Below are 20,192 nucleotides of genomic sequence, written 5' to 3' on the forward strand. Positions count from 1 at the left end.
CTGCTAAGTAATATTCCTCTACTTCATGGTGTAAATTTATTTCTCAAGTTCACTAGTTTTAAGTGAAGGATGGACCGTTTGATGAGATGACTCGATTTTCTGACGGTCAACATAAGCACAATATAAAACCTGTAAATGGTAATTAATTTTATGAATATTATGAATGCAATAAATGGAATAATTCAGTCAACATAAGCACACTATAAAACCTGTAAATGGTAATTAATTTTATGGATATTATGAATGAATATAATCAAAAGAATATAATGCAAATAAATGGAATAAAAAACTACTCACTCAATCAATTAATTCAACCAATTATAAAAAGATACAAATATTTAGATTTTTTTTTAAAAAAAAAATATCATTCAATCAATTAGTTGAATTATAAAAAACCAAACATTATTTTATTAGTCACACATTATCCAATAAATAGAAAAATGCATTAAAATATGTAAACTATTTATATTGTGAAACAATTTATTTTTTGCTAAAACTACCTACAATTAGAAAAAGAAGAAGTATAAGATAGAAACTAGAATTTCACTCTAATTTATTTCATTTCATTTACTAACTTTTAAACATAAATGTTTTATAATTATATTTCATTTTATTCTATATATTTCACAAAAAAATCATTACAATGAGATTTATTTTTTAATTCATTTAAATGGAAGTATTTTAATTTGAAATCTCAGGGAATAATCATTTCATACAAATTTATTCTCAAAAATTAGTAATCTTCTTGCTCCTAAAGAGAGATTTCAGAGATATATTAAAAACCCTAAATAAGTCCGCACATCTAGAATCCACTTGCTAGCACGATCACACATGATAGACCAAACACACTATGCATGATTGAGATTAGTTAAGCTGTCAAGCCTTGGATCGCATCTTTTTACTACCAAACGTCTATCTAGTGATCAACAACTTGTGCCAGCACTTTGCAAAGAATTTAACATTTATTCAAACATTTAAAAGACAATGTCTGTAAATTAACAAAGGAGGAAACTTTTAAAAAGCTTTAGAAATTACAAAAGAGTAAAACTTTCTTACATGTCAAAATTCAAATGTTGCAAAAGTCCAGATCGATTCTTCCTTCTTTTTTTCTTTTTAACTTTCGTCGTCCATAACTTTGTTGTTACCATACAAACTATCTCTCCTATTACCAAACCCGCTCGAATCAAGACCCGACCCACCTCGATAATTATTATGATCCTGCGCGGTTGTTCTATACCCTCCTCCATCCACCGGAGCTCTCGAACTCTGCTCATTACGGTACGGGGACGCACCAACGTACCTCCTCCTAAGATCCATCAGGTCATCGTTTCTTCTAGCAGGCTCAGTAAAACTCGGCTCCTTCGCAGAGCTGTTCTGTCCCGCGGCCGCCGTAAAAGGATCATCCGGTCCCCACGCGGTGAGTGATTCTTTCTTCTTCGCGAAAAAATGCCAAGCTCCGAACAGAAACAGTATGAAGAAGAACACAGGACTGCTCCAGAGCATCGTGTTGAACTCTCCTTTGAGACTCGGGAGCTTCGACTTGTAAACACCGAAGTACCCGTCTCCTAAACCCACCACGAGAAGATTCTCTCTGTCGCTAGCTACCAAAGGCCTCGCCTTCACAGCCACATTCCTCGAATACGACTGACGATGGCTCAAGAAAGACGATCTGATCTCTTCCAAACCAGCTGAGAACAAGAGACGCGGACCGGCGGTTCTCACGTAATGCTGAGTCGATACGTTGAAGGCGAAAACTTTCTCTTCGTTGATCACGAGTAGGTATCCTTTGATCGACTGTAACGCCACCGGCTCCTCCATTTGAAACTTCTTCTTGGATCTAACTCTGCATTTGAAGTTCATTATATCTCCGTGGAGCAGCACGTGGATGATCTCCCCTTCCGACGTGAACCCGTAGGCTTTGGACCGTTCCGTCGCGTCGAAGACGTAGCTTCTCGCGAGGGAATGGTTCAGCCCTTCGCACTCGGTTTCTCTGATCTTCATGCTCCTCAAGTCCAGCGAACCTGCGCCGGACTCGGTGAGGAACAACAGCCTCTGCTTCAAGAACACAAGCGGTCTACTCGACGGGAGAACCGAACCGTGAACCGTCCGGTTCTCGGTTAAAACCGTCAGCTTCCCGCTGAGATCCGTGGCCAAGATGTACCTAACACGACCGACATGGTGCACTTCCAACAACGTCACGGGATCATCAGCAGAATCGTCAACATCGAAGGCACCAACGTGCTCCATCGAAACGGAGTTGGAGTTCCAGTCCTCCCCGTTAGATCCCTCGTGGATCCGGTGGAACAAAACGGCGCCGTTCTGATGACCAGTGACGACGAAACTCGAGTTCTTGAACATGGAAAGATACGAAACCATAGCCGTGACGGGAGAATCAACCGTGGTGAAGAACTCGACCAAAACGTCGCCGTTTCTCAGGAACACGTAGACTCTGCCTCTAGAGTCCCCGACGGCGAAGTACTTGCTGGAGCCTTCGAAGTCCTTGAAGGGCAACACGTTGACGCAAGTCGCGTCTGAATCGAGCTTCACGGCCGACGTGAAGGAGAATCTCTCCGACCAGAAAGGACTGTACTTTGTCACCGAGAAGGCCTTGGCTCTCCCTCCTCCTCTTCCTCCGACTTCTTCATCTTCTGATTTAGTGATCTCGTTGTTCTTCGAATCAGATAACTTAGCTTCTAGATTAGAGACGATCTCCGTCAGATTCTTAACGAGCTCCTCGAGCTTATGCAGTAGAGCATCTTCTCGGGTGGATTCGGTAACCGATACAGCTACATCGGTTTCTTCGAGGATGGCCGGAGATTCGTTGGTATACGAGGGCGCGATGAAAAGAAGAGTGAGGGTGATTATAAAGTAGAAGGTGAGAAGGAAGGACTTGCCGTTTCGTGGATCCGCCATTGTAAGTGTGTGTGAAGCGGAAAAGGTTTCTCCTTTTTTTTGGCCGTCTCTGGATCAGTGAGTAACCGCCATATAAGCAGATCTGTAGGAGGAGATGTTAGAGAGATTCAGGATCTGGAAAGAGAGCCCGGTTTGGAATTTTTAAAACTGAGATTTTGGGGTTTGTTTAGTAAGAGAAATAATTGTCCGAAAGAAGGAGACTTTTTATGTTCCGAGATTTGATCCGGTCGTCTTCAGTCACGGTGAAGCTTGGATTGGCGCTAAGAAAATATCAGATACATGTCTTTTAAGATATTTTTTGAGACTACTTTTTTTTTTTGACATCAGCATTCAACACTTACGATTTTTTTTTCTTTTAGCATATAAAATATAAGCTATTGGTGAAATTTGTGGTTGGTCATATGCAATTGTTAATTTTTTTATTTAACGTATGACTGAATCAGTAATTATTTTTTTGGATCAGAAGTTGAATCAACCTTCATGAAAATCTAACGCTCAACGAATGTCCTGACTAATTGTGATAAATAGCCTCGTTTTTTTTAATTAGCAGCGTAAGACGTTATTCTTTTTTTTTTCCACTCATAGGACGTTATTCTTACAGGAATAAAGGTTAAAACTTAATTAATAAAATGTAAGTGTTTCAAAAAAAATGTAAAACGCATATTCAAACCCAAAACACACATAAATTGGTTTTTGTTTGTTTCAGGTTAAATCAATTTACTTCAAGAACTAAACATTTTTTTTGAACAACTCAAGAACTAAACATTAATATCAAAAAAAAAAAAAAACATTAATATCACAGATATCATTAAGTTTTTCGCCGCCGACCCTTTTAGATGGCCACATATAGAAATAGAATTAGAAAAAAGCTCACATGCTGATCAGCGACAAGATCCACTGACTCTCCACGTGAAGTTTCTTGGTCACAGTGAAGCAAAAAGCCCTCGATATTTTCACAACACATTGTCCCAGTGCTCATACATGGACAAAGTCCACCCAATCTCAGTTCTCACATACGAGATCTCCCTTACAACCTTCGTCTCAATTTATAAGACCAACAAAACAGAAAAATGGCTTACTGACCAAACAAAAGCGACTGTATCAAACCCTTTTTGTGTTATGTCACTGAAAAAGAGAAATGTGAAATGAGGAGAAAGAGGAGTGTCTGAATAGCCAAGGAGACTGCCTAACGACTAGCCAACTCAGAGACTCTCGATAAAGTCTTTGATACATATGGTGTTAAGACGCAGGCAAGTCATCCTTGGCTACCACACAACTTCTCCTTCTTCATGTCACCGTTTCTCTTTATTTTTTTCTTTCTCTTATGATGTTGTTGATGTACACACTGTAATACTATGTGTATATATAGGACTGACGGCATGAGTACCTAGTGGACACAATAAGTTTGACCCAACTTGTGTGCATGGCTATGTTGGAATATGTTCTTAAAGATTTGGTACTGGGATGGTCTGATGAGTATAACAAGTTGCCGAACCATATTTAATATTCGTGTTTCGACGTAGCTATGAAAGTTGTTTATGTGTTGGAGATCTCTATTCATATTTGCTATATAGTGTTAAGAAGAAGAAAAACAATTCAAAATGATATTGTCACTACTTGTAACTAGCCTGGCTACCAAAATAATGTCATTACAATACAATGATCATTCATTAATACACACCATCTGATGTTTTTCAGTTTATAACTAAGTATTCATCTAAATAGATGGACGACATTAACTCAAACTAAATCCAATCTTTTTCAGCAATACAAGCTGTTCGGTATTCCTAAGATCAGCATGCCCGCATATTACAATTTACCATCAGTCGTCTCTAATCTCTATAAATGTTTTATCTTCTCTATCGGGTCAATACCCTTTTTCTTACTAGTTGACTACTTGTGTAATTGGGACAAAAAAGATAAGAACATTTTATAAAAGTCATGATGCCATATGAATTTGTGTAGTAAACATGGAATATATGGAGCTTCCTGCAAATACTTATATAAAAATACAATTTTTGGTATTATTCTTATTTTCATTCAGAGTTAGCTAGAAAGAATGTACCCTCATGATGGAAACGAAAGCTGTCACCCGTATATTTAGGATTCTGCTTTCACTTGAAAAGTACTAATTTATGTATGCATACTTGTATGAATGATCTGAAAAGGCCACACAATTAATAATGCAGTTATTGCCTATTATAATATTTATCGACATAGTCTTCTATATAGCATATAAATTATATATTATTAAAATAAAATTCATTTTTAATTAAATATCAAAATCATTTTTAATATATTAGTGAATCAATTAAAAACTAATAATAAACCAATAACTTAGCTAAAAATCTAAAACCTAAATATGATAAATAAGAAAAAACTAACTAAATTTTAATATGACATATAAATTTAATATTACTAAAATAAAATTCGTTTTTAATCATATATAAGATTCATTAAGAGTATTTTTTAAATTAATAAATTAGTAACTTAGATAAAAACAAATAATGAATCAATGATTTAGCTAAAACATAATAAAAATACGATAAATAAGCAAAATTATCTAAAATCATAGAGAACAGAAAAATTGCCAACATTCATTTTCGTTAGTAATTTCCTATGATCACCGCGAGAAAGCTCTGTCGCCGTCGAAGAGACCCACCGAGAGACACATTCGACGAAACCCAGCAAATAAAAACCGATTAGAACAAGAAGAGGTTCAATCACATGCATAATCGATCAAATCGCCAAAAAAATTGCTTTTGTCGAGAGGATTCAAGAGAGAGAAACACAAGTTTGATATACTCTTAACGCGTAACCAGACCTCCACCCTCTTGTTTGTTGACACGTGTCCACCAAAATGCGTTCTTTCGTGGGCTAATTAAAGAACCGTTTCTTCCGCTTTCTTATTTTTTAAACTTTTTTTTTAAAACAATAATTACCTAAAAAGACGGCATTAAACTATCGCGATAATGATGTTCTAAATTGCTCCAAAAAGAAGCAAAGAGAATGAAGTGAGGTTTTAAAATTTAAATTTATAGGAATCCATGTGAACGACGAAAGACGATTGCTGTCTGGTACTGCGTGCTAAACGATTCACCTTTGAATTCTCCGTTCGTGGTACATGAATGAGCTGTGAACTCTGGAAACTGTTTTGTAGACTCTTAATATCCTCCAGATAACTTGCGAATGCTGGCCACTCTTCTGGTTCCGAAACTAGGCCTGCGACTTAAACCCGAAACCGAATATCCGAACCGGATCCGACCCGAAGTTAACCGGTTCGGCTCGGTTTCGGATCTAGGGTATTTAACCGATGGGTAAATATATGAATATCCATGGGTATCGGGTCGGGTTCGGTTAATACCCGAAACGGCTCGGGTAACCCGATTAATCCGAATTATCTGGGTGAGAACATGAATTATAGATTGTTTTCCGCTTTCTACGTTTAAAATCGGTGATTATATGTCAAATCTTGAAGTTTTATGTGTAAATGACAAAAAAACATGTATCAAAATGGTGTTTTTATGTCTGAAACATGAAAGGAGGCTGCAAATTAGGGTTTAGATAAGGGGAAACACGAAGAAGAAGTTGAAGGAATTTACAAAATTGCTATTCATTAAAGAAAAATAAATAAATTAACAAAAAAAAGGTCATCTCCGGTGTTCGAACTCAGGTGGGCATCAGCTTTTAAAGCATACTTGACCGCTGGGAGACTTTAACTGATTGTCCAATTCAGTCAAGTATATAAATATAATTACATTTCGGGCTTTAATTGGATACCCGGAACCGAACTGAAACTGGCGGTATCCGAACCGAAACCCGAACCGAAATTTTCAAAGTACCCATTGGATATAGAATTAATTTATCCGAAGACCCGGACCCGAATGAATATTATCCAAATCTGAACCGAATATCCGAAGTCCCAGGCCTATCCGAAACCATCTTCACCAATTAAGAACAATCCGTTGCAAACATAACATGAAATTAATTGTCGTAAATTTTTCATGCACTCCATTACCCAAATTAAAGCCTCTACCTCCGAATGGAGAGGGGACATACTTGCCCGCACATTTCGCGCTCCCATTAGTCCCTCAAATCTTTTCAAAGTACTATACCAACCTTGTCTTGAGAAAAAAATCTTTATCTTTCCACGATCCATCGATAAAACACCATCGCCTGGGATTGTGACAGTTTGATGCACCTGGGGTGTTATAGTATGTCTTACATCCAATTCCTGAGCCATTAAAACCTTTTAGTACCTATGTATCCATTTATTGTTCACTGGTTTTTAGTCTTTTTAGAAAATTAAATTGAATTTTATAGATAAATTATACTCACTTTGTTCCGTAATATAATATGTTTATTTGAATATACAAGAATTAAGAAACTTATATTTTAGAAGCTAATATTATTAAATAATATAAATTAATTATAAACTATTCAATCATAAATAATGTAGTAAACTGCTATTGATTAACTAATTTTCAATAAAGTTAAAATACCTTAAAATATCAAAACATTTTATATTTTAAAACATCAAAACTTTTCCAAAACATCTTACTCCCTCTGTCTTTAATTATAAATAGTTTTAGAGGAAAACTTTTGTTTCAAAATATAAGTTTTTTCCACATTTCAATTTGCTTTTGTATTTATTGAATATTGTGTATCCAATAAATAATATATGTATTTTTTATGGTTGGTTGGATTTGTACAATAAATACTACTTTGTAAAATATCTACATTTAAAAACAGAGGGAGTATAATATTAATTTATACTAACCAATAATGTTGCTCAAAGTGAATAAGACACGTGAGTTTCCAGAATTAATGAACCTTGCCAAGTTAAATCACGCGCGAACGTTTTAACCGCCTTCTCTCGTTATATTTCATATACGCCGTTGATTAATTTACACGTCAATACTTCTCGACCGTAAGATCTTTCTAATAGCCCCGAAACTTTTTAACCGACTCGGATTCTGGGGCTCTATATAAGAAGTCGTCAACTTCTTATGCCTTTGATCTTTTCTATCCAAATCTCCCGCTAATTGGTCGATGGTTCTCATTGTTAGGGTTTGGGCTCGATCCCGGTGACGCTGATCCTGAGCCGCTATTACGTTCATCGAGGTATGTTCTTTTCTGTGTCTAGGGTTTCTCGATTTTGGTTGCTACACTCTTTCGGTTCTTGTGTTGGATCTCGTCGATACAATTTACTTACTTTTGGAGACTATTATTTGCGTAGGATTTAATATGAGCGGACAGGGGTTAACGAGATGTGATCAATTATGCTTGATCGACAAGCAACCATGAGCCCGCGTGTAAGAGGAACGATCTTGGTCCCGGTATCTTCTTATTGCTGTAACTCTTGCACATTCTTTGTTTGGGCTCTCAAACGAAAAAGATGTATAAACAAAAGATAGTTAGGGGATGTACATGACCTTTGCCATGACAGGTGCGCTTGCTTGGCAGGTCACAAACCCTTAATAAAAAGATACAGAGTTTTTGGTTCTGCGGAGGGATGGGAGATGGTACGGGATTGGTTTATATTCTTTCTTTTGCCCGGCTCTCCCTCCCTCCGGGCTGTGTGTGCGCGCCTGTGTCTCTCTTTTACTTTCTTGTTCATTCATATGCTTCTTGCATGCCCCCATCATGCTTCTTGCATGCCCCCATCATGCTTCTTGCATATCACTATATGCTTCTTGCATACACACGTTAGGCTTCTTGCATACCACTATATGCTTCTTGCATACACACGTTATGCTTCTTGCATACACACGTCATGCTTCTTGCATACACACGTCATGCTTCTTGCATACCACTATATGCTTCTTGCATACACACGTTATGCTTCTTGCATACCACAAAGAGAATCACATTGTGGCATCACTTGTGCCTTTCTAATATGTGGCTTGCATATGAACGAAGAGAATCACTGAGCATCGCTTGTGCTCTTTAATATGCTTCTTGCATGTGCTGACAATCGCAAGGGAACAACAAACCTGACATTGAGCCTTTGATGACTTAAACAAAGGTAATGATCTTAATCTTTTTTTCTTTCTCAGAAACAGAACGCCCCATATTGAAAGAATTAAGGTGGAAACTTCTAATTAGTGCCTTTACGACAAGGCAGTTTCGCGATCTTAATTCATCGCATCTTAAGTTAAATGCGGTTTATTTTTTGTTCTCCAACTACTTTAACTGCATAGTTGTGATATATCAGAATATGTTTGCAGAATACTGTTCTGTTTCTCTATTGCGATCATGTAGCTTGTACTCATAGACTATTGACAAGTTTTCAGAATATTATTCTTAATAAATTCTCAAGGTAATATATGGATACTGAATTTGTATATTCTTCGGGATTGGGTACGTGGCTATGATTATAAGGCTATAGGTATATACATTAATAATCAAAGGTTTGGCTCAAGTAATTGTTGTTCTGATGTGGCTGTGGTACTGTGGGTAACACTTAATGTGAGCTATGCTGGTTCTTTGCGTTTTTACCATCGAGTTATCCTAAAAGTGGTGGATTTGTTTCAAAAATGGTTGGTAGGACGATGGAATCAGAATCTATAAAAGCTGAACAGTTGCAAGGAGGTTGGGCTCTGTATCTTGTGGATTTTTGGTAACACTATTTATCCAACGGTAAGGTTATTGGTAACTATTGTAAATGGTATAAGACATTAATGCATGGTTTCTCTATTTTCCTTTCATCATTGTCCTTTGTCTGGCTCATAATTTCATATGATATGATGACTAATTGTCTGAATGTTACTTGTCCTAGTTGCATGCAAGCCTAAATTCTGTTTTCGTCTCAGGTGACCATCTAAAATGAGCAAGCCTTCGTCTGAATATATATATTTATTTGGATACAAACGAGAGAGTAAGAAGTGGACCTGTCGGCTCAGATGGGAAAGTACAACCTGCAAGAAAGTTCGGCTGTAACCTATTGGGTTCCTTTTTTTCTTTTTTTATTCTCTTAATTAACAAAGAGATAAGAAAAGCTTATAGGTTTTGATGGTATAGATAATAAGGATTCGTTTGCTGTTTTGTGTAGTAGTACTCGAATGAAACTTGTGGGTGGAGGATAGTCATGGCATTTTTTGTGTACATCTGAGGATGCCTCCTCAAATGTTTAAAGGCAACACTAAAAAATTATGGGGTTTGAAAAATAAACGACTCTTACGAGGAGAGTAGAAATTCTTTTATTATTCTTGCTTCAAACAATGACACATCTATTATAATTTTTTTTGTTTTGAGTAAATTTAAGATTCAGAGAAAAAAGACAGTTTGATGAAAAGCTTTTAGAGTACGTTTTGTATCAAAACACAGGATCGCTTCAAATCTCTAAAAGGATAATAGTTAAATGCATAGAAGCGAAAAAAAAAAAAAGGGACAACCCCATCGGAGACTAGAGAGAGATGCAAGAGAGAAACAAGCCTTCTACAGATAAGTACACACGAACAGGTACAATTAGAGAGGAAAACAAACCACAAACAAATGCCAAACCATCAAAAATGGCTTATTTTTTTCAGAGTTACCTACACTTTGTTCACCATGTAGTACGAGGAAACAATGGTTCAACATCTGACAAGGACGATAAAGGGACAATACCTGGGGCCGGAGCTGTAACAGCAATGGTCCACGAATCAGCAATCTCTATCATATTCATTCCTTCTTCTTCCTCTTCATCATCACCACTTTCAGTCTCTACCATTATTAAATCCTCTGGAGATGAACATATCTTCTCTAACTCGGTGAACACTTCTCTCATGTATGGCCTCTTCTTTCCCTTTGAATTCAAACATCTTCTTGCTAGATTTGCCACTGCCATTACTTGTTCCGGTTTGCAGCCATCTTTCATTCGAGCATCCATAATATCAAAAAACTTGTTCTCTTTCATTGCATCTCTGAAATGATCAGCCAAACCTCTTATTTCCTGAGAATCCGGTAGGGTCAGTACAGGCTTCTCACCTGTGATTAGCTCAGCAAGGATGACACCAAAACTATAAACATCACTCTTATCGGTATATTGGCTAGATCCATAGTACTCTGGATCCACATATCCCACTGTCCCTGAGATAACGGTCGTCCAGTGAGTATGATCCACTGTTACCGTCCTTGAAGTACCAAAATCCGACACCTTGGCTCGACATTTCTCGTCTAGTAATATGTTTGTTGACTTGACATCTCTGTGATAGATTGGAGAACTCGCAGCAGAGTGCAGATAGGAAAGAGCACCTGCGATATCTACAGCAACGCGCAGACGCACGCCCCATATCATTGTGTAATCATCAGATTCTTCATGTATGTGTTGGAAAAGGTTGCCATTGGGGATAAACTCGTAAACCAGAACAGGAACTTCCGTCTCCAGACAACATCCCATGAGCTTGACGACATGTCTATGGTTGACCTGTGAGAGAATGACGACCTCGTTGATGAACTCCTCTAGTTTGTCTTCATCTACGGCTTTAGATTTCTTGACAGCAACGGTTTTACCATCGACAAGCATTCCCTTGTAAACAGTGCCTTGACCACCCTGGCCAAGTATCCTGTCCTCACTGAAGTTTTCAGTGGCTTTTTCAAGCTCTTTTGAGGTGAATATTCTCGTCTTCTCTATGCTGCCTTTAGTTGTATTGAGTTGTTGTTGCAACAATAGTCCCCCATTACGTTTGAAGAACTTTTTTTTCCTCTGTCTCATCTTTCTCTTTTTAAGAAACTTTCGCAAAAACCAGATTCCACCTACTAGGAGTAACGTACCAAAACTTGCGCCTACTCCTGAAAACGACACAAGAGAGAATATTGTGTTGATGATCATCACATGTTTGCACTTTATGAGATTGTGATATGATTCTGAAGATTGACTTACCTATCATTATTGTTCCAGTCTTATCGCCCACGCAATCATAACTTCCAGGCACATTTACGCAAGTTCCACTGTTTGCACAGTACCCGCCAATTCCATCAGGGCTGCGTTGATGGAGGCATTCATTAACATCTGAAAAATTAATATTTATAGATTGTGGAATTTTTAATTAGCTATGTGTTGTTTATAATAAGTTCTTTGACATGTAATCCTAACAAGATGGAGACATGGAAGATCTGTAAGCCTAACAAGATGTTTACACCACACAGAAATATATACGTTTTAAAACAATTAATGTACTAACCTTCACATCCGTTGGACAGATAGGGGTTGCCTGTATAACCTTGGTTGCATCCACAGTTTGCATAGTTGGTCCCAGAAATGGTTATATTGTTGCATACACAACTTATTCTGGATTGATATCTATATTCTAAGCTTCTGTACTCTTTTGAGTTTTTGCAGCTCAAGGAGTCTAAGAATGGAAGGTTCTTTGTTTGAATGACCCATCCTATGCTAACTGTAGCATACTCTTTAGCAAAAAAAATTTCCGGCTCTGTTACATTTGATGACATGTAGACTTCATCTGTTAGGAAAGCGACTCTACATTTTCGGTTTGTCGAGTTTCCATCATCATCATCAAAGCTCTCTAACCTGAGGCCGATCACCTGGTGAGCATCAGTATCATCTGGTAGACTTGCACGGCAGCATCCATTGCCATCACAGCTTCTTTCATATTCCCCTACGTTATTAATACAATCTTGAGTGTTAGCATAAGGCAACGCATTGCTAGAACACCTGGATTTGTCGAAAAATGGGACGTCTCTTTGTTTGAAGTGCAACTTAACTCACATCCCACCATGCTTGGCTCGATGTTAGTCAACGACGCCTTGCTGTTGCAACCAACAGCTACGAGGCTATTTCCATTCCCAATGAAAAAGGGCTACCCGTCAAATTCAAAACCGATCCTGACTCTTTTCTTCCATCTCTGGAACATCCAACAGATATTATCGGGATTTTGACTCGAACCGATCCATAAGACCTGCGACTATTGTAAGTAACAGCTCCGTCATCAGGAAGAGAGATATACACAACTTCCACGCGCATCTTGGAAAGGAATGGGGAAGTAGCGTTTTTGCATTCGATCTTGTACCATTCGTTGAGGTAACAACCTTCTTGGATTCCAAAAGGGTATGGGATCTTTATATTTCTACATGATTCGGGTTGACACGAGCTCGAAAGGGAGAAAACATTTGAAGCAAGGATGAGCACAAGAAGGGGAGAGAGAAGAATCGAAAAGGAGGAACTGGTGCCGCACCTCATGGTGTTGCTTCTCTTGCTGGACATAACTAGTTCCTTGTTAAACAAGTATAGCCAGACTCACAAGGTTACTTGCAGCACAGGCTAGAAAGGAACATGAGATGTTTTGTAAGAACTTAGACCATCTCCATCGCTGGCTTTTAAAGGGTTTAAAATTATAGCCCAACCTCTTACCATGTTTTGATTAAAAAAATAATATAATTAACTTGAATGATAAGAGGTGCCTCTTAATTAATGATTTTTAGGGGTGAGTCTTTAATGACGTGGCACGTCCAAATGAAGGCTATTTTCCCTAGCCTTGCTTAACGACATCGTCGTATCTTCTGCTCAAATTGCGTATGTTTCCTACTTCTCAATCGCAGCGGACGATGGTTCCCGGTGTGGATCGGCGCTGCGGTTTCCTGGAGATCGGCCTCTCCTCGTTACTTGATCTTTCCATATCTTATTCCCTGTGTAGCCTCTCTTCACTCATCAGTCCATCGCTGTCGTCTTTCTTTCAAGCTTCTCTGAGTGCGAATTGGTCAACAGCAGGTAACTTTGATCCTTCGACTTCTCTCGAAAGTTCTTCTCTTGATCTATAGTTAGAATACATCAAAATCAACTATCTGATGTTCTTGATGCCAACTTCAACGAGTTTGGCTTGGAATCGTGTTCCAGAAACGAATCATGTAAAGCTAAATCGTTATGCTGTAGAAATCGAAAATATGATTTGCGTAGTAGTAGTATTCATGAGTTTTGATTTCGTCTAGTTTCGTAAGCTTGATCACGAACTGTAGATAAACAGTCTATCGAAGTCTAATTAAGCTGAAACAATTAGGGCTTTTGTTTTCTAAGAGACGAAGTTGCTATGCTTTGCAGGATACTAATTTGATTATTTGGGTTGAATTAGCTAACTGAACAAGATGGATCATGAAAATGGATATGGTGTGGAAGTCACTGGGCTATCTCCAGCCGTTACTGAGAAAGATCTCATCGACTTCTTCTCCTTCTCTGGTGCAATCGAATATATTGATATTGTCAGGTGAGTTTTACTTCCATTAAATTTGATATCATATTCCTTTTTCTCTGCATTGATTCAGAAGATAAAAACTCTGTTATGTTGTTAACGAGATAAGGTCGGGTGAGCAAGCGTGCACTGCGTATGTGATGTTCAAGGATCCTTACTCTCAGGAAACTGCCGTCTTCAGAATCGAATCACTCGGTTCTTTGATTTTAACTTCAAGGGGCAACCATATTGGAGCAGCGAGTTTGCATAACTCGTTGGGGACAGCATCACGAGGAGTTTGACTTCTGGACCGCGACTCAGCGTGGTTTTGTTGATGACACAAACTCACATGTATGAATCTCTTGCTTTTATCTTTCTACAAGCCACTGGATAGCAATTTAGTTATGTTCAGTATAGTCTTCATGTTGAAAGAACCGATGATTTTGTGCTGGTTTGCTCTCATGTAATATATCAATCTTTCATACTCAAACAGTGTAAATATATTTTTTGGGAGTTTACCAATGGACACCCAAAAAATTGAAAGTTCTTAACTTTTCAAAATTAATTAAAATAATTAAAACAAAATGCTAAGAATCACACTTAAGGGGTTTACCAATGGAGTTGTTCTTAGGGAAATGAGACGGGAATTCCGGATAGATAAATCCCAAACTAGGAATCCTACTATGGATTCGAAGAACGGGTAAACAAAGGTGTAGGAGATGATCACTGAGGTAGAAGGATCAACTCGAAAACCAGAGTTCGTATGATGCGAAGTTCTTTGTATGAACTTAGCAAGTAACTTGAGAGATAAGCAATAGGTTTTAAGAAAGCTTTATTGATTGATTGTATGAATATAAAAGTGCCCTTAAGCTACATATATATAGCAAACCAAGAGGAGGTTTAACTATGAAAAAGGAAAAACATAAACTTATAATTAAAAGGAAAATTAACATAAGAATTTAGAAAATAAAAACTTAGAAATATGGAAAACTAGTAAAGAACCGACATTGTGACTTTCCCGTCACAGGAAATATCATACGAAAAGTGTAGGTGTGCTGTAAACAATTTTCGTCCGAAAATATAAATTGACTAGAGGAGCGTTTCTGATACGTCAAGGTCAATAGTCAACGCCGTCGTGTTTGAAAGATGTGTAGTTGCCTAATCATCACAACAAAATGTATAAATAATTTAGAAATGTCGTATAGTTCTGGAAGAAGAAGAAAGTTTCATGTCATATGACCAAGTCCTATAGCCACTAAGCAGCAACAATTCAACATCAACAAATAAATTTGATGTTTATGTGATAAAGTCCAAGCCCCAGCTTAAGCCCACTGAGCTGAGTGCTTGGTGAGATCTCTGTTTCAACATAAGAGGAAGTTGAACATAGGTAAACTTTGGACTACTCACTTGAGGCGACTACAGCGGGTGCTTGTGCAATGAGTGAGTTATGAGATACTGGATACAGTAGCGGTGGGCATTTTATCCGTACCCGAACCCGTATCCGAATTCGACCGAAAAACCTGAACCGAAACCGAACTGAAGTAGCAAAATACCCGAACGGGTATTGAAACAGGAGATATTGGATATCCGAACCCGAACGGATAATACCCGAATCCGAATGGATATCCGAAGATAACCGAACATATGTATACTTAGGTCTATATTCATAGTTTACTTCTTTAATTTTATTCAAAATGTTTATTTTTATTATGCACATAGTTCAAAATTAGATAATTTACATATAATTAGAAAAAGGTGAATTTTTACTCACTTAAAATGCATCTCAAAATTTTTATTTCATGCATTAACAAAAGTTAAATCTAAAATTTAAAAATAATAATCAATATATTATCTTTTATTTGTAAAATGTTATCTTTAAATTTATTAATCATTCAATTATTAGAAAATAAAAAAATCAGTTAACTGAAATTTATATATTTTTAAATACAAAAAACTTGAGAAATGAAAAATTTAATATTTCTTTCCAAAATCTAAATATCCGAAAACCCGAACCGAAATACCAGAACCCGAATTAAAAATACCAGAACCCGATCCGAAGTAAAGAAATACCCGAACGGGTATTATACTCCTATACCGAAATACCCGAAAATTTGAAATATCCGATCCGAACCCGAACGGGTACCCGAACGCCCACCCCTAGTGGATAGTATTGTCTGTAAGAACATACTGATTCTAGTTTTTTTAAGTCGAGCATGAACTTAAACTTGGTACTGTTTCGACTTTCTATCTCTGTATTCACTTTTCTTCTTACCCAAATCGTTTCTTATTTCAAACAAACGACTGCGTGTGAGGGAAGGTTTTAGTCTTATACCGAAGACTCTCGAGCTTAATCATCTTAAACCTTATATAATAAGATTAATACAATCGAGAAGGCTATAAAGGCTTAAACTATAGATATACTACAAGTACAAAATATTATACAAGATCGAAAATCATTTGCAGAACACAGCACAAATTTAGTTTGGTAGCAATGAATAACAAGTACCCACAATTTTCACACCAATCTTTGAAAACACCATCAATTAATTTTATTCACCATTACCAGATTTTCTTATAGTTTACCATGTGGGACGAGGAAACAATGGTTTAACATCTGACGAGGAAGGCGAAGGGACAATAATGAATGCTGGAGCAGTAACGCCAGTGGTCCACGAATCAGCAATCTCTATCATATTCATTCCTTCTTCCTCTTCATCATCATCCTTGTCAGTTTCAATCTTTACCAGTGGATCCTCTGGAGATGAACATATTTTCTCCAATTGGGCAAACACTTCTCTCATATATGGCCGTTTCTTCCCCTTGGAGTTCAAACATTTCCTCGCTAGATTTGCCACTGCCATTACTTGTTCCGGTTTGCACGCATCTTTTATTCGAGCATCTATAATATCAAAGAATTTGTTCTCTTTCATGGCAGCTCTGAAATGATCCGCCAAGCCTCTTATTTCTTGGGAGTCCGGTAGGGTTATCACAGGCTTCTCCCCTGTGATTAGCTCAACAAGGATGACACCAAAGCTATAAACATCACTTTTATCAGTATATTGGCTAGATCCGTAGTACTCTGGATCCACATATCCGACCGTCCCTGAGATAACTGTGGTCCAGTGAGTATGATCCACAGTTACTGTTCTTGAAGTACCGAAGTCCGACACTTTGGCTCGATATTTCTCGTCCAATAATATGTTTGTTGACTTGACATCTCGATGATAAATAGGAGAGCACGCAGCAGAGTGCAAATAGGAAAGAGCTCCTGCGATATCTACAGCAATGCGTAGACGCACGCCCCATATCATGCTGTAATCATCAGATTCTTCATGGATATGTTGAAAAAGGTTACCATTGGGGATAAACTCATAAACCAGAACAGGAACTTCCGTCTCCAGACAACAACCCATGAGCTTGACGACATGTCTATGGTTGACCTGGGTTAGAATGACGACCTCGTTGATGAACTCCTCTAGTTTATCTTCATCTACAACTTTGGATTTCTTGACCGCAACCGTTCTACCATCCACCAGCATTCCTTTGTACACGGTGCCTTGACCACCCTGTCCAAGTATCCTGTTGTCGCTGAAGTTTTCAGTGGCTTTTTCAAGCTCTCTTGAGGTGAATATTCTTGTCTTCTCGACGTTGCCATCTCTTGTTTGTAATTGTTGTTGTAATAATAGTCCCCCGTTACGTTTGAAGAACATTCGTTTCCTTCGAGTTATCTTTCTCTTCTTAAGAAATTTTCTCAACAACCAAATTCCACCTACTAGGACTAAAACGCCAAAACCTGAACCTACTCCTGAAAATAGCACATGATGATCATCACATGTTTGAATCTAGGAGAGTATCTTTATCATGTTAAACTAATCTGAAGATAAATTTAGTGACTTACCTATCATTATTGCTCCAGTCTTATCTCCCACGCAATTAAAAGTTCCAGGCATATTTACGCAAGTGTCACTATCTCTGCAGTACATGCGCCTTTCATTTCTATTAGGATCCCGTACTTGGCACTCATTAATATCTGGAAATGGATATGAAAGGTGATTTTTGAATTTGTTCTATGTATTACACTGAAGTCACCAAACGTTAAAGATTTTGTAATCCTAACGCACAAGAAAAAGAGAGAATCTTTTTATACAATTTTACTGACCTTTGCATCCGTTTAAGAGGTAGGGGTTGCCTCTGTAACCTTGGTTGCATCCACAGTTTGCATAATTGGTCCCAGAAGTGGCGATACTGTTGCATATGCAGGTCACTTCGCGAACTTTATAAAATGAAACACTCTCGTACTCTTTTGCGGTTTTGCAGCCCAAAGATTTTATGTAAGAAAGATTATTCGTCTGAATGATCCATCCCATCCTTACTGTAGCATACCCCTTAGAGAAAAAACTTTCTGGCCTCGTTGCATTCGATAGCATGTACACTTCATCTGTTAAGAAAGCGACTCTGCATTTTCCGAGTGTCGAGTTTCCTTGATCAAAGCTCTCTATACCGACACCTATCACCCGTTGATCCTGAAAACCTTCTACAGTTTCCTCGCAGCAACCATTACCATCACATCTTCTTTCTTCTTCTCTTTTGTTCTTTGTACAAACCGGATTGCTAGAACACCAGTCATCGTCGAAGAAAGGGATGCTTTTGCTAGGTGGCCTCTCTTTTCTTGCAGTGCAATTCAACTCGCATCCCACTTTGATCGGTTCAATGTTGGTCAACGATGCTTTGCCGTTGCAACCAACAGCTACAAGGCTGTTTCCAGCCTCGAAGAAAAAAGGACTATCCGTCAAATTCAAAACCGAATCTGAATCTTTTCCGTCTCTGGAACATCCAACGGAGGTTATCGGGCTTTTGATACGGATTGACCCGTATGAACTGGGACTGTATGAAATGAAAGAATAAATACTCTCTGTCTCAAGCGGAAGAGATATATTCACAACTTCTAGTCCCATCTTGAAAAGGAAGGGAAGAGTGTCGTTTCTGCATTCGATTTTGTACCATTCGTTGATGTAGCAACCTTCTTGGATTCCAAAAGGGTATGGGATCTTTATACTTCCACATGATTCGGTTTGGCACGAGCTTGAAAGAGTGACAACATTAGAAGCAAGGAGAAGCATAAGCATAAGAGAGAGAAGAAACAACGTGGAGTAATTGTTATTGCACCTCATGATGTTGCTTCTCTTGCTAGACAATAATTTTTTCTTGCAAACGGACTCACAGGAATGTTACGGTTACTTGCAACACAGGTTACAAGTTAACATATATATATTTTCACAAGAACTTGGGAGATATCACAGGACAAGTTTGCTGGTGTTGTGTGGGAAACACCGAAACAGTTACCATCTGAAAAGTATAATTCAACCAGTTGCGAATTCTTAAAGGTCAGGTCAATAGTCAACTCTTATGTTATAACTATATCCCCAAAATTACATTATCTCTTAGTCCTAATACCTTTTTTTAATTTGAAGTCTTACCTAGAGACAACGATAGAAGAGTGATCGATTCGTCTTCTGTATAAAAAAGGATGATAAATGTGGAAAAGATAGACAAAGCTAATACAATACAAGTATTAAGAACAAAGGAGGTGAAAGAAAAAAGGTTGGATGTGACAAAGTAAGAGAAAAAGAAATTAGCATAATTGACTATATTCTTATATTTGAACCAAATTATCTTATCTAGTTTACAAGTTAGTTTTCTCATCAGCCAAGTTCTGAATACAAAAGCTAACTCTCTCACTCATTTATTTACAGGAAATAAGATGCCAACAAACCCACATGAAAGTGTTTATTTCACATCACACCCAAAATACTACGGCTATATAAAAAAAGAGAGGATATTTCTATACTTCAATTTATTTTATTTAAACTAGAGAAGCCTCCTCCTGAGGTTTCTGGTAGTTGATTGATAAGAGCATCTCCAAAAACACTCTCTATTTTAGAGTTTACAAAACTCTAAATTTGAAGTTTTAATGTATATTTCTCCAAAAGAAAAACTTCAAACCTAACTTTAAAATTATTTATATTTTACACTATGATCCCTATATTTGTTATAATTAATATAAATCCATAAAACTTATAAATAACTAGCACATATATAAATATATCACATTAA

The 20,192-nt window shown here is 37.5% G+C and overlaps 3 protein-coding genes, 1 long non-coding RNA gene and 1 pseudogene across 6 annotated transcripts; 2 read left to right on the plus strand and 3 right to left on the minus strand.

Annotated features, from left to right (window-relative positions):
• Positions 1 to 943: 943 nt before the first annotated feature.
• On the minus strand, positions 944 to 3,224 carry LOC108811840 (uncharacterized membrane protein At1g75140). Its single transcript, XM_018583948.2, has one exon. The coding sequence runs from the start codon at positions 2,911 to 2,913 to the stop codon at positions 1,114 to 1,116; it is 1,800 nt and encodes a 599-aa protein (XP_018439450.2). The 5' UTR covers positions 2,914 to 3,224; the 3' UTR covers positions 944 to 1,113.
• Positions 3,225 to 7,762: 4,538 nt separating this feature from the next.
• LOC108857722 (uncharacterized) lies at positions 7,763 to 10,156 on the plus strand. Of its 2 annotated transcripts, XR_001950374.2 has the most exons (5): positions 7,765 to 8,037; positions 8,153 to 8,252; positions 8,836 to 8,941; positions 9,464 to 9,555; positions 9,729 to 10,156. It is a non-coding gene; the product is annotated as an uncharacterized LOC108857722 (long non-coding RNA). The 2 variants fall into 2 exon arrangements; XR_008945245.1 differs by lacking the exon at positions 8,836 to 8,941 and having other exon boundaries at positions 7,763 to 8,037.
• An 85-nt stretch (positions 10,157 to 10,241) lies between these two features.
• LOC108851950 (putative wall-associated receptor kinase-like 11) lies at positions 10,242 to 13,385 on the minus strand (annotated as a pseudogene).
• Positions 13,386 to 13,433: 48 nt separating this feature from the next.
• Positions 13,434 to 14,562, plus strand: LOC108851960 (protein vip1-like). Of its 2 annotated transcripts, none has more exons than XM_057009281.1 (3): positions 13,434 to 13,624; positions 13,952 to 14,114; positions 14,209 to 14,562. In XM_057009281.1, exons 2-3 carry the CDS (start codon positions 13,996 to 13,998, stop codon positions 14,378 to 14,380), a joined length of 291 nt encoding a protein of 96 aa, XP_056865261.1. In that variant the 5' UTR covers positions 13,434 to 13,624; positions 13,952 to 13,995; the 3' UTR covers positions 14,381 to 14,562. The 2 variants fall into 2 exon arrangements, with proteins under 2 accessions (XP_056865261.1, XP_056865264.1); XM_057009284.1 differs by having other exon boundaries at positions 13,435 to 13,624; positions 13,983 to 14,114.
• Positions 14,563 to 16,470: 1,908 nt separating this feature from the next.
• LOC108855670 (putative wall-associated receptor kinase-like 11) lies at positions 16,471 to 19,312 on the minus strand. Its single transcript, XM_018629547.2, has 3 exons — positions 18,238 to 19,312; positions 17,977 to 18,108; positions 16,471 to 17,883 (listed from the first exon to the last, which is right to left on the minus strand). The coding sequence occupies exons 1-3, from the start codon at positions 19,247 to 19,249 to the stop codon at positions 16,658 to 16,660; spliced, it is 2,370 nt and encodes a 789-aa protein (XP_018485049.1). The 5' UTR covers positions 19,250 to 19,312; the 3' UTR covers positions 16,471 to 16,657.
• Positions 19,313 to 20,192: the final 880 nt, after the last annotated feature.

Source organism: Raphanus sativus, chromosome 1 (genome assembly GCF_000801105.2).
Source record: "Raphanus sativus cultivar WK10039 chromosome 1, ASM80110v3, whole genome shotgun sequence".
In the NCBI taxonomy this organism is placed as follows: Eukaryota; Viridiplantae; Streptophyta; class Magnoliopsida; order Brassicales; family Brassicaceae; genus Raphanus; species Raphanus sativus.